This window comes from Aplysia californica, unplaced genomic scaffold (assembly GCF_000002075.1).
Source record: "Aplysia californica isolate F4 #8 unplaced genomic scaffold, AplCal3.0 scaffold01497, whole genome shotgun sequence".
NCBI lineage: Eukaryota > Metazoa > Mollusca > Gastropoda > Aplysiida > Aplysiidae > Aplysia > Aplysia californica.
In genome coordinates, this window is record NW_004798767.1 from 37,295 (window position 1) to 49,193 (window position 11,899).

At 42.7% G+C, this 11,899-nt stretch overlaps 1 protein-coding gene across 1 annotated transcript in view; it reads right to left on the reverse strand.

Moving 5' to 3' along the window:
- LOC101848638 overlaps nt 1-6,567 on the reverse strand; it is a gene marked incomplete at its 5' end in the record, with an annotated part of 24,365 nt that extends 17,798 nt beyond the window's left edge. The window contains 3 exon segments of the mRNA XM_013090772.2: nt 2,385-2,443; nt 3,194-3,382; nt 3,688-6,567. Of these exon segments, the coding sequence (XP_012946226.1) occupies nt 2,385-2,443; nt 3,194-3,382; nt 3,688-6,543 (3,104 nt within the window).
- Between the last annotated feature and the right edge of the window lie 5,332 nt (nt 6,568-11,899).

The window sequence follows — 11,899 nt, forward strand, 5'->3', positions numbered from 1 at the left end:
GCACACACACACACACACACACGCACGCACACGCACGCACACACACACACACACACACACACACACACACACACACAAAGCCTTCAGAATTTGCCAGATATTCAATAAAAGGGGTCGTAAATCCTGTTTTCCACGCCGTAGGGAAACCGCGGGATTTGTCGGCAAAATGGCAGACAGTGGGTCCAGCAGTTCCGTGCCCAGTTCCCATTGGGAAAGCTCCGAAGAATTGCTCTAGGAAATCCCATTGTGATTGAGTACTTTTATCTGACGAGAGTTCTGATATTGGAGGGAACATTTCAATATGCACGCTATTATTATCGTCTTGGGAAAAAGGACAGGCCAGAAGGCAAGTGGATTTGGTTCATAAATAATAACAAACTTTGGGGATGTCGTTTCGGGTTGAGGTTTTTTTTTCTTTACGTCCTAATTTGCCAAAACGCCAGACAGCGGCGATGGCGAACACTGACGCTGCGGGAGACACACTTTGACGAGGACTACTAATTTGTGCATCTTTCTTAAAAGCGGGCTAAGATTAACAAAACTAATTTCATGTGAAAGAATGAGAAAAATTCCGACTTTACTCAAACATGATTCCCGAAACCCTTGGAGTTGGTAAAATTCAACGTTGGCTAAGATCATAAATCAGTTGTCCTAAAACGTCCGTGTTATGGATTAGACGGCTTTTGCAGGGTTTACCGCCATGGGTGCTTCTCCTCATCTCCTTCAAACTTTTTGCGTACCATTCCCCTTAATCTTTATTCCTAATATTTTCGCTTGTTGTTTTCACTCTTTCTGTACCAAAACACCGATGCATTGACGCCTTTCTGCACTCTATTTGGTCATGCACTGAGAGCTCATGTCACATAAAGAGTTAAACTATTAATTTCCCACACTACCATTGCTGTAGTCTGACATTAAAATTTGGGAAGGATATTTACCTGCCAGTAGACACGCACTATGATGAAGGATATAAAGTCAACAGACACCTCGTGTCCAGGTCCCCCCCAACATGAATTACAAAAGCTTAAAATGCTTTGAGGATGAAACACATTTTAATAAACTAAGTAAAAACAAAAACAAAACACAAACAAAAATACCCCCAAGCAAACAAATAGATAAAATAAAAACTCAACAGATATTTATTTACTTCAAAGGGTTTCAATTCTTGGGTGATATATCGATCAGGATGAGAGAGCTCACTCACGGTGTGTTCAAACTCATTTCCCTTCACACTTTTCTTATTTTTTTCCTTTTTAAAAATCGTTTTTTGGGTAAATGTTTTACGGCGTTCACACCTCCACACGTTCATATGAGCGCGCGGAACACATGAAACATTTTCAGTTGGTAGGAAATAATTTTGAATTTTGTCCCGGTGGCAGCTCAAGCCTACTCTTATCGATTTTGGACCACCAAGGGATCTTTTACGTGCGCAACTTGCACACGGGACCTCCGAGATTTTTCGCCATTGTCCGAGAAGGCTAGGTGTAGATCTTTCCTACATGAAGATCAGGGGTGTGGCTGAAAGACAGCAGAAAGAAGAAGCCAATGAGTAGCAGAAAGAAAGGCTGCAGAAAGAGTCAGGAGCCAGAGGAGGGGGCAAAGGAGGTGGGGGAATCGGGGCAGAAAGTGGAGACGAAAGCAGACGAAAGAACATTGCTAGAGAGCAGGAAACGAGGGGAAAGGAGAAAATTTTAGAGGAAAACATTTTCCGACGCTATCCACATTCGAACCCGTGACATATTGAACGAGAGGCGAACACATTAACCCCTAGGCCACGAGAGCCCCCCCCCCCCCACACACTTTTCTTAACCATTTAACCCTACCCGTACGCCTGGGGTAATTTCGTACCCCAGGGGCTGTATTCTTCACATTTTTAGAATACTTCTAGGGCGAAGATCTCTTTGAAACTTTCAGTTTTTCTCAAAAAATCATTTTTTTACAGACAGCTATGCAAAGCGCACGGATTGAATTAACGAGTAAATTTCCTCTTTGGAAAGTGGTGGTACAGAGTTTCCCAGATTTCCCCCGCGTTCGTATAGATACGATAGTAAACCACGACGTACGGATAGGGTTAAGGAAGAAGCGGACACATGTATGATTAGCAGCTGCCAGAAGATTCAAGGTAATGATGCAGCCCATTCCAAAACACTGTACACAATTCAGAAACACAAATTTTCATATGTCATAGAAGACATATTATTATTGTCTTCTGCCATTTCAAGTTTTAGATGAAAAAAAAAAACTGATAGGGGAAAAATAAATGTATGAATAACGAAAGAAATTTTTTTTTTTAAAAGAACAGCATGTCTTCAATAAGTGAACTCTCGGGCCTAAAACCATGAGTCCATCATAACTGCTCTTTTGACCTCTGGTGGATGACTCACCTTGCTCGGGTTTCCTCCCGCCGCAGTTCACGCCGGCACATCCCCAGTTTCATGGTTTTCTGAGGGCAAGAAAAGTGATCTGATTTGAGCGTCTCATTTTTAGTAAGAGTCTTGCGGCACTTGCAACAAAGTAAGATCATGTAAGTGTCGAAGATTAGAGGTGTTTCATGAGAGTATTAGTTTTGTAAGGTTTTACGGCACTTGCAATATAATGAGGTCATTAATATAAGTGCCGAAAATTAGAAGTATAACAAGAGAGTAACAAACACAAAAAATGAGTAGAAATAAGGACGATAGATGTTTGATAGGAAACAAGGAGCAAATCACACCAGAGCACCATCCAACCACCCACCAATGTATTTCTAAAATAACAGACATCAATTCGTCTTCACAGCTAATAGTTGTTGTCTTGTTTTGGTTAGCATTCTAAGTATAATATTGACAGTGACCACATGCCCACTTAAATCATCAGTACTAGAAAATACCGATAGCTGAGAATAGTTTTATCAGCACATTTCTGTATTTTAAATATAAGATTAGCTCTAAAATTAAAAGGGTTCTACGCTCTTGGTGGGTAGCGCTAGTCTTGTCACGAGAGTTGAATTTGGTTGCAAAGTACCGCAACACTCAAGACCAATGATGTCCACCTGAATTCAAATCTATTCCTAACTGCAAGCTTCTCGAAGAGAGAGATTTTATGGGTTTTGAAATTTGATTACAGTCTGAAGATCCCCTCTTCTTCACAATTTAACTTTCGTGAACATTTTGTTTATATATAAACGTGTTATACACACCATCTGAAAACTTACATTAGAGGATACAAACTCGCGCTCGTCCACCTCCTCTCCGTTGGGAGTACTATTGACGCTAGAACTTGACCAGTTGGAGGCAGTGGGACCCGGGGCACACGACCTTGGCCTTTGTTCATACTCCTCCAAAAACACCGGCCTGAAGCAATCACGGGAAACAGAGAGTACCATACCTGGCCTGTATCCAGTCTGGGCACAAAAAGAGATAAATAAAAAACAATGAATCGGTATACAGTCAGCACATACATACTCATTTTGTTTGTTTGTTTGTTTGTTTGTCTTTTAAATAGAAGCATATTATCGACAAAGTAACTATTATAAAGTAAAAACGTTACATTTCTTATTCATACATTATAGACATACATGTGAGTTATCCCAAAATTACAAGCGCTGTATTGTCTGTTGGTAGACAGTGGACCAATTTGTTTCCACCCCATTCACAATCATTTTTTGCGTTACGATAAAACTAAAGCCGTGCAATAAACAAAACACACCTCTTCCAATAATTCATTCTCTTGTAAACTTGTGTCTTCAGCCGGCCAGAGACGATGGACAGTGGAGGACAGCACAGACCTTAGCGACCGGATACGCCTGCAGGTATTATTCCATCTGGACTTGAATATAGATGACCTTCTTGTGTCCGTTTTGATAGACACGTTGCCAGACATAGATGTGTGACTTTGATACTGGCCTTGACTGGGTCCACAATACATTCCACCATCGTCCTTCAAGGAGTAGGCGACCTGGTTATCGCGAGTGAATCCTTGCTCGTTCTCAGGAGCATCTACAATCACAAAAGCATCAGGGTCCATGTTGCTCGTCGACATGTTACCGTGAGCTCCTCTGTTGGCTTTATTTTCGTCCAGGCAATGAGAAGGAACAATGTAAGAAGAAGAGGAAGAGTGAGGGCATTGATCTGTCGCAGCCATAAGTGGCTCGGTATGTGAGAACTGAACGGAGAAAGAAGTAGAGGTAGGCATGAGGTTTTGGTTTTGCTGACCTTGTGAATGAGGCATCCTTCTTGTTTGATGAAAGGACGTTGTGCTTTGCTGTGGGTTATGACTTTGCGGACATGAGATACTTTCTTCCATCGTATGATGCGACGGATGGCACTGACAAGTTGTTTTGGACTTGTGTGCATTGCAGTTATTTGAATACAGTTCTTCTGCAGCAGATACAGAACGCAAACGATCTTTGGAAGAAGTATTGTTATCAAAAGGCAAGTATCGTCCTGCTTCGGAAACACATGCCGGTGGGTTGTGACCGACTGTTCTACTTGCGTTCATCCTGTTCATATCTAGAACAGTGGGGTTTTTATTGTAGCATGGCACAATCACCTGAAGGGGAGGCGACTCGTGAGAAGATCTGAGGGCAGGATTTCCCCCTGGCTTGGATGCAATTAGCGCTCTACCTGACCCACGAGTAGGCTTCGTTAGGGATAGAGGAGAGCCGTAGCCGAGAACGGATTCCAGATCATGGTAGAAATTAGGTTTTTGATTGTCGTTTGTAGAGTGATTTGGCGCCAAAGTCTGGTCAGGAAGGCCAGCTGTCAGATTGACTGGAAGTGAATGATGTGCGAGTTGAGGCTGACGTAGCGGCACTTGAGAGGTAAGTTGGCACGAAGAGGTAAAGGGAACATTGCTCTGGTCAAAGGGGTTTTGACAGGTCAGTTGATTTTCGTTGGAAATTTTGTTTTGAATATCCCTGGTTGCACGATGCTGTCCAAACTTTGGCTGCCAGTTCATACCCACATCTTCGGGATTGCCTTGAATTTGCTGCAAATTGTTATCGTGTTCATTCAGATAGCCAGACTGTGTGCGAGGCTCGGAGTCTAGTCTGGTTTCCTGGTCGAATTCAATGAACGTGCTTTCTGTGGGGTGCGGTTTTATTTCACCAGCTTCCGAAGGCTTCATACCGTTACTAGCCATTGTATCACCGGGTTGAGAAGTATACCGTTGTGATACCTGAGTTTCTTGTTTTCTATTGCTGCCACTAGGGTAATGGGCTGAAGGTTGTAGGTCAAAATGTGTTGCATTTTCTATTGTGCTTCTGTTATGATTATGATTTGAATGGTCATCAGTCCTTGCTGCCTTTGGTGTGGAATAATCTTTCATGGGCATGTCGTGATTTTTTTCTTCCTTTTCTTGACTGAGGCATCTCAGAGCAACAGTTCCCATAGAAGATGAGCGTCTCAGGGGTCTCCAGTGCTCATGTCTAGCGGCGTCCGCCATTAGAGTACCCGCCTCGGCACACACACCTGACTTGTCACTGTTCTGGGCTAACAAAGGAATTCGTTCATTGGGAGACATCTTACAACCGCCGACTAAATCTTCAATACCTCGACCCGACGACATTTCTGAACGATCTAGACCATCACCTGGAAGACATGTGTGATCTAAGTACATATCTGTGAAACGTCTGCGGTCAAACTCTTGCTGGAAGACGAAGGGATCATTTGTCCTAGTAAATAAGGGTTGTAGGCTTTGCTGCTGCTCTTGGTCAACATCAAAATCGTCCTCCATCCAAGGCTCCTTTGCGCAAATTCCGTCATCGCTAGAGGTGGCACAATTGTCATTCACAAGGCCACTAACTGGTACCGAATTTTCAGAGGTATTGTAGTAAAAATCGACAGAACCGAGGCATGCGTCTTCAGAAGAGCCCCCACTCGAACTTCCGGTCAGAGTACCACGTCGACCTTTGTGAAAAGACTGGGAGGTTATCTCAGAGATATTCGTGACGTCACCACACGAGATGAGGTTCTGATACGACCTGGGGATACTTGCAGCACGTGACCTACTTCCAGCGCTACTGCTCTCAGAGCCGCAGGAGCTGCTGCCGTCCAGCCGTGAGCTGTTCCCGGAATCCACACCCGCGCTCCGCTGACTGGACGCCTCGCTGGTCAGACTGGAGGTGCGGAGACGGCTTGGGAAAGCCCCCAGGCCTGCAGACAACGCCAGTTCACAAGGCGCTACAAAGTCGTGATCCACGCGTAAATCCTGTGAAGAAATGCGGTCTAAGTCGACTTCGATATCTTGATCTAGAGCGTCCTCCGTGAGTGCTGTTTCTGTCTCGGGATGGATTTCTTGTTCTTTGTGTCTTTGTGAGATTGTTGGAAAGACGGACAACTGAATAGGATATGTCGGCCGAGTTCTGATCGGAAACGGCAAGGACGCAGAGTTAACGAGAGCCTCGGTGTTCGAAGAGGGGGATATGGGCCGAGAAGAAGATGAATCTTGTGAATTACATGTCAGAAGTGGTTCTCTGACGTTTGTGAGCTCCTGGTCTTTCGCTGGCCTTCTGGGGGAGTCCAGGGTCTTCTGCAAGCCACCAGTCATTGGGAAATGAGGCATCTACACTGCAGGATGAAACTTTGCCTGTGGGGAATGACCAAAAGTAATGCTTTTGAGTTTGAATAAAGAGACGCTCATCAGCATAATCAGTGCTTGGAAAAAGGGACACAGACAGACAGAAACAAAATAGGGACAGTAAAAATGTTTTAAAAAATATACCCGTGGCAACCATCAACCATCCACGCGAATGGTTCGGAGAGAGAGAGAGAGAGAGAGAGACAGACAGACAGACAGACAGACAGACAGACAGACAGATAGACAGACAGACAGACAGACAGACAGAGACAGAATAAAAGACAGAAAGAACAAATGCAAGATAGATTGACAGACTAACACTTTGGTGACACAAAAAAAGACCAATCCTAGCAACCCTTCGTCCCCCCTCCCCCTGAAAAAAGCAAAAACAAAAACTACAACAACAACAAAAACTACAACAACAACAAAAACAACAACAACAACAACAACAAAACGACCAAATACAGACAAAACAAATAAAAGGTAAAACATGAAAAAATAACCCACATAAGACAAACCATTTAAAAACAATTTAAGAACGTATCACCAACAAAAAACAAAACAAAACAATAATAGTAATAGACAACTTTTCCTCTCCTGCAAAGATGGCAACGGCAATAAAATGACAACACCAATGCTCCTAGAGGTAAGAGCTTGGTTGTCAGAAGGATAGGCCGGGTAAGGCTTGATTTTACATTTTGACGAACTCACTCACTCAGACTTAGTGTTGTTCAGCTTACAGGCAACAAAGAATTTTTACTCCAAGTTTCTTTGGTCTCAGTTAATTTCGATTCTCCCTCTCCCACCCTCAACCCCAGCCCCAAACCAAGTCCCCCACCCCTACCTAAACGTTCTTATTCGTTTTGAGCGTCAAGCCCCCAACGATTCTTAGAATAAGTTATAAAATGTCTTTCGCGCATGACGTCATGGTGGCCCACATGCAACCCACGAAGCGTGGAGACCCTGGATGTGCTTAATGTTTACTAGGTCATGTGAGTTCCCAATAGATGGATGAAGTTTACTTTGATAGTTTCTTTTAAAGGCAGTTAGTGGTAGTAGCCTACTCAAATCTTTGGGATAATCGTGTTTTGACCCTATCAATAATTGTTATAGAGTGTGGGTTTTGGCTCCACCGACGATTACTTTTTGTTCTAAACGATTATTTTTCGACGATCGTGCCGATATGATTTTGATAGATATCAAACCTAATTGAAAAAATCGAATCATGGTTAAATCGGAGGTGACTAATCTCCGGTTAAATTCAGGAACATTTTAAAATTATTATTGAATCAGTATTGACATCTAGTACTGTTGGCACCAAAACCGAAGAATGCCAAAGCTTTCACAAAGTAGAAACTCATGGGCAACTAGACTAGGCCTACGCACGGCCTCAAATTCTCTCACTTAAGACAATTTTATACAGGGCTTGGCTACCAAAATAATAATCAGCCAACAGGGTGTCCATTGGGGGATCGGGGCTAGGGGCGGTTTGCTCGCCAGATTGAGGGCGAAAAGCGGCTATCGTGGCACAAACGCGTTTTTTTTCCTTCAGGCGATCACCCCCCCGACCCGACTCGACCAGACCCGACCAGACCCGATCCCATCCGTAGTGGGCACCCCGTATTAGGATGTTAAAAAACCAGCATAGCAAGGTAGGATCCTCCACTGTCAAGCGATTCACGTATGTATATGTACGATTTAAATACAAGAAAAAAGCACTTTAAAAAAAGCGGGGTCTAAGCAACATAATTTATGGTTTTTCGACCAAAATTGCAGAAAGCACAACTTGTCAATTGAATGATGTATTGTTGCTTGTTGTATTAATTTTATTCTACTTTGTCTCACTTGCGTGTTCCCTGAGCATTGTAATCACACGCATTAAAAAAAGGGTTGTTGTTTTAGTAGAGGTTTTACGGCGCTCGCAACTGCAGTCATATGAGCACCAAGAGACTGTGTTGTAAGAGTATAAGTGTAAAACAACAAACAAAAACAAAACACGCACAACGCAAGCGACAGACTTCTGTTTGATAAACATCAAATTTTGAAAGAAATTTGAAAAGATTACAGTGGTGAAGGAACAATGTTTGCATATCTTGAGTAATGGGCAGAACTGTATTAAAAACTAAAGAACACGTGAGAATTCGTTTTTGCAGATGTTCACACGACTTCAGATTCGCGATAGATCTTTATGGACTGTGTGAGTGAATGAGTGAGTATGTGCGTGTCTGTGTGTGTGTTTGTCTGTCTGTCTGCCTGTCTGTCTGTCTGTCTGTCTGTCTGTCTGTCTGTCTGTCTGTCTGTCTGTCTCTCGGTATGCGCGTATGTGTGTGTGTGTGTGTGTGTGTGTGTGTGTGTGTGTGTGTGTGTGTGTGTGTATGTGTGTGTGTGTGTGTGTCTGTTTGGGAGAGCAGTGCAGTTGATACTCAACACCATAGTTCACCTGGATTCATCGTCAAAATTGACACTTATATAGCCAGGATATTCTTCGCTTTTTCTTCCCCGTAATGACTCCAAGTCGTCCTAATCTGTGGTGGACATTTTTCATCTTGGGATTCAATATTAATTAAATCTGACATTTGAGAATGATGGTAAACGACAAGACAAGGGGGGAGGGGGGGGAGGGCGAAATCAGCGATTCGATAATAGATACGAGTAGGCCTATTCCTTTTTATTTGCAAAAGGGGTTTGAGGGGAGGGGGCGGGTGCGATTTTTAAAAGGCTTTGTGGGGAGGAGGGGAAGTCGAAGAAGGATTTTGATTACAATCGATCAGCCAGGACGGATATGAACATCCATTAAGTTTCATTTTATCACAGCCATGTTTTTTTAAATCTTGTCTTTTCTTTCCAAACTCAAAAGGAAAAAGAAATCTTTAAAAATAAAAGCATTTTAAGAATTAAGAAGCTACTCTCCGCCACAAGAACCCCCTTCTACCCCTAGATCTAGATTCTAAATTAAATCAGGTCACATAAGAAGATTTCCTCCGCCCTCCCCCTTTCCCTATTTCGACGTTTTGCCCCCCCCCCCCCAAACAAAAAAGATGAGAGGCCTACATCACAAATGAAATAAACTACGAAAACAACAACAACAACAAGAGAAAGAAAGAAAGGAAAGTAACCAAAATAACAGTCTACCCTCCCTCCCCCCCTAAAAAACCCAAATTAAACAATTAGAAAAATTAAATTTAAATTTAAAAGATACTATTTTCATCATGATGAAGCGAAGAAGAAGAAGCAAAAGGTTTTCACCCACCACACTTCTTCCTACACAAAACCGAATAAGCAATCCATCACTCCATAACAATGGGACTGAATAAAACGACTCAGAATCTGCGGGAGACACTTGCGCATCATTTGACGCGCCGAGGCTAATGGAAGAAAAACAAGCGGAGTTGCTGCCACGACCACGGAATTCAGTCAGTGTCTGTCGCTTGTGTGAAATCATTGAGAAAAGAGATCCGAAGAGAGAGTTGGGGGTTGAGAGAAGAGAGAAGAGGAGGGAGTGAGGGAGTGAGTGAGGGAGGGATCCGTCACTTGGAAAACACGGGGGCTTGTGTAACCCCCATTGTTATCACACGGCGACACACCTAGGGGCCGGGCCAGATTCCGATTCCCAATTTCACGCGTAAAGGGTCGTAAATCTGGTTAAACGGTTAATTTTTTCAGAAGAATCTCTGAATTGTGGGTTAGTTAATAGTTGTGATTGTGACACTAAAGAGTCAAACCTGTTTTGTGTTCAACTTTCTCAAGAGAAGTCTGTTCGTCAATTTTGTAATTTGTTGCATGTGTGAGTGAGAAAAAAGAGGGTTGCGAGGGGGGGGGGGGGGGTTGAAAGCCGTTTTAGGTGTTTTATATAGCCTACATAGCAGATAAAGTTATTTCATATCAAACAGGTTCGTCTTAAATCAGTTACCTGGGGACTAAAACTACAAGCTGTTGGGAACTCTAAATCTCTGATTGGGCTGTTTTTCATTCAAGTTTTCCTTTCCCCAAACCAGAATACAAACAAGTCCGACTGGTTTATTATAAATGGATGTACTCAAAACCCGCTTTTTAAGAATATGGGTGCTGCTAAGGCTGTCTGGAGAGGATAAAAAACACAAAGAGGAGAAGAGGAGGAGAATTAGCCTATTTGTAGACAGGCTAAGGGGAGGTTGAAAGGGGAATCAGAGGGGGCGGGAGAGGTGACGGTAGGGGTTAGGGATTTATTCAACGACAATTTGGTGGAGGGATAATGCAGAAGGGTGGGGTGGAGGGGCTTGAGGGGTATAGATGAAAAAGAAGAGACAGAGGAGTTCGGTTCTGAGAAAGCATGCCGTTTTTCGGTGTACAATGTGCACATCTTGCTCTCGACGCATCGCTTTTTTAGTTTTTAGTTACGAGTCTTTTATTCGCTCATCACCGAAAATTGATAATATTATTATTTCATTGGTAAGTTTTGTCTTCTTTGACAAAAGATGTGGTTGAAATAATGCTGTATAAATGTGTGAGCTGCTACTCCATAATTAGATGATAGTATTTTGATCAGTTTTTTTTCCTCCGAAACCTAAAGAAGTGTTAAAGAGTGTTGTTGAAGGGCGCCACGGGCAGGTATCTACTTCTTCGCTATACCACTGCTGTTTCTGTCTACCTGCCTTGTTATTCACAATACTAAAAGACCGTCATAGTGTTGATGTGCCTTCTGCTTACTCAATCAAACAAATCAATTTCTTCAGTTCCGTTCCAAAGGAAGTTTTGACCTCGCTTTTATTTAAGCGTCTGGTTGGCGGGTGCCTTGGTGGAGTTTGCTCCTTCTTTCCTATCAAACACCTAGAGCCCTTATCTCTCCTGTTTCTTTTTGTGCGTGGTTACTCTCTTGTAACATCTCTAATCTTCAGCACATTATTATTATGACCGTGTTGTATCGCATTTTAAGTGCCGTAAAACTCTTACCAAAACATTGAAGCGTCTCGCTCTAAAACACACCCTAGCCAATAGAGGTTTACAAAGTCATTGCAGGTTTAATTTTCCAACTTCATTCTATTCAACACCTACGAGGTAAAAGAGCAACCCCTACCCCCCCCCCACCCCCACCTATTTTTCTTTTTCCAATCCCCTTCCCTCTCCCAACTAAAGCTATAAAGAACTCAAGAAAAAGTGTAAATGACTAAAAAACAAAAGTGTCTTACTGTGCCAATCTTCAAATAACTATAAAGACCGTCCTTATACTATTTCCACTAAACAAAACAGAAACCTCTTAAAACGGGTTTTTTTTTCTACAATAACAAACATCCACAAGTCCTGCAACTGAAGACAAAGAAAATCATGTTAAAAAATCAATACATCTTTTTAGATGGTTTCATTA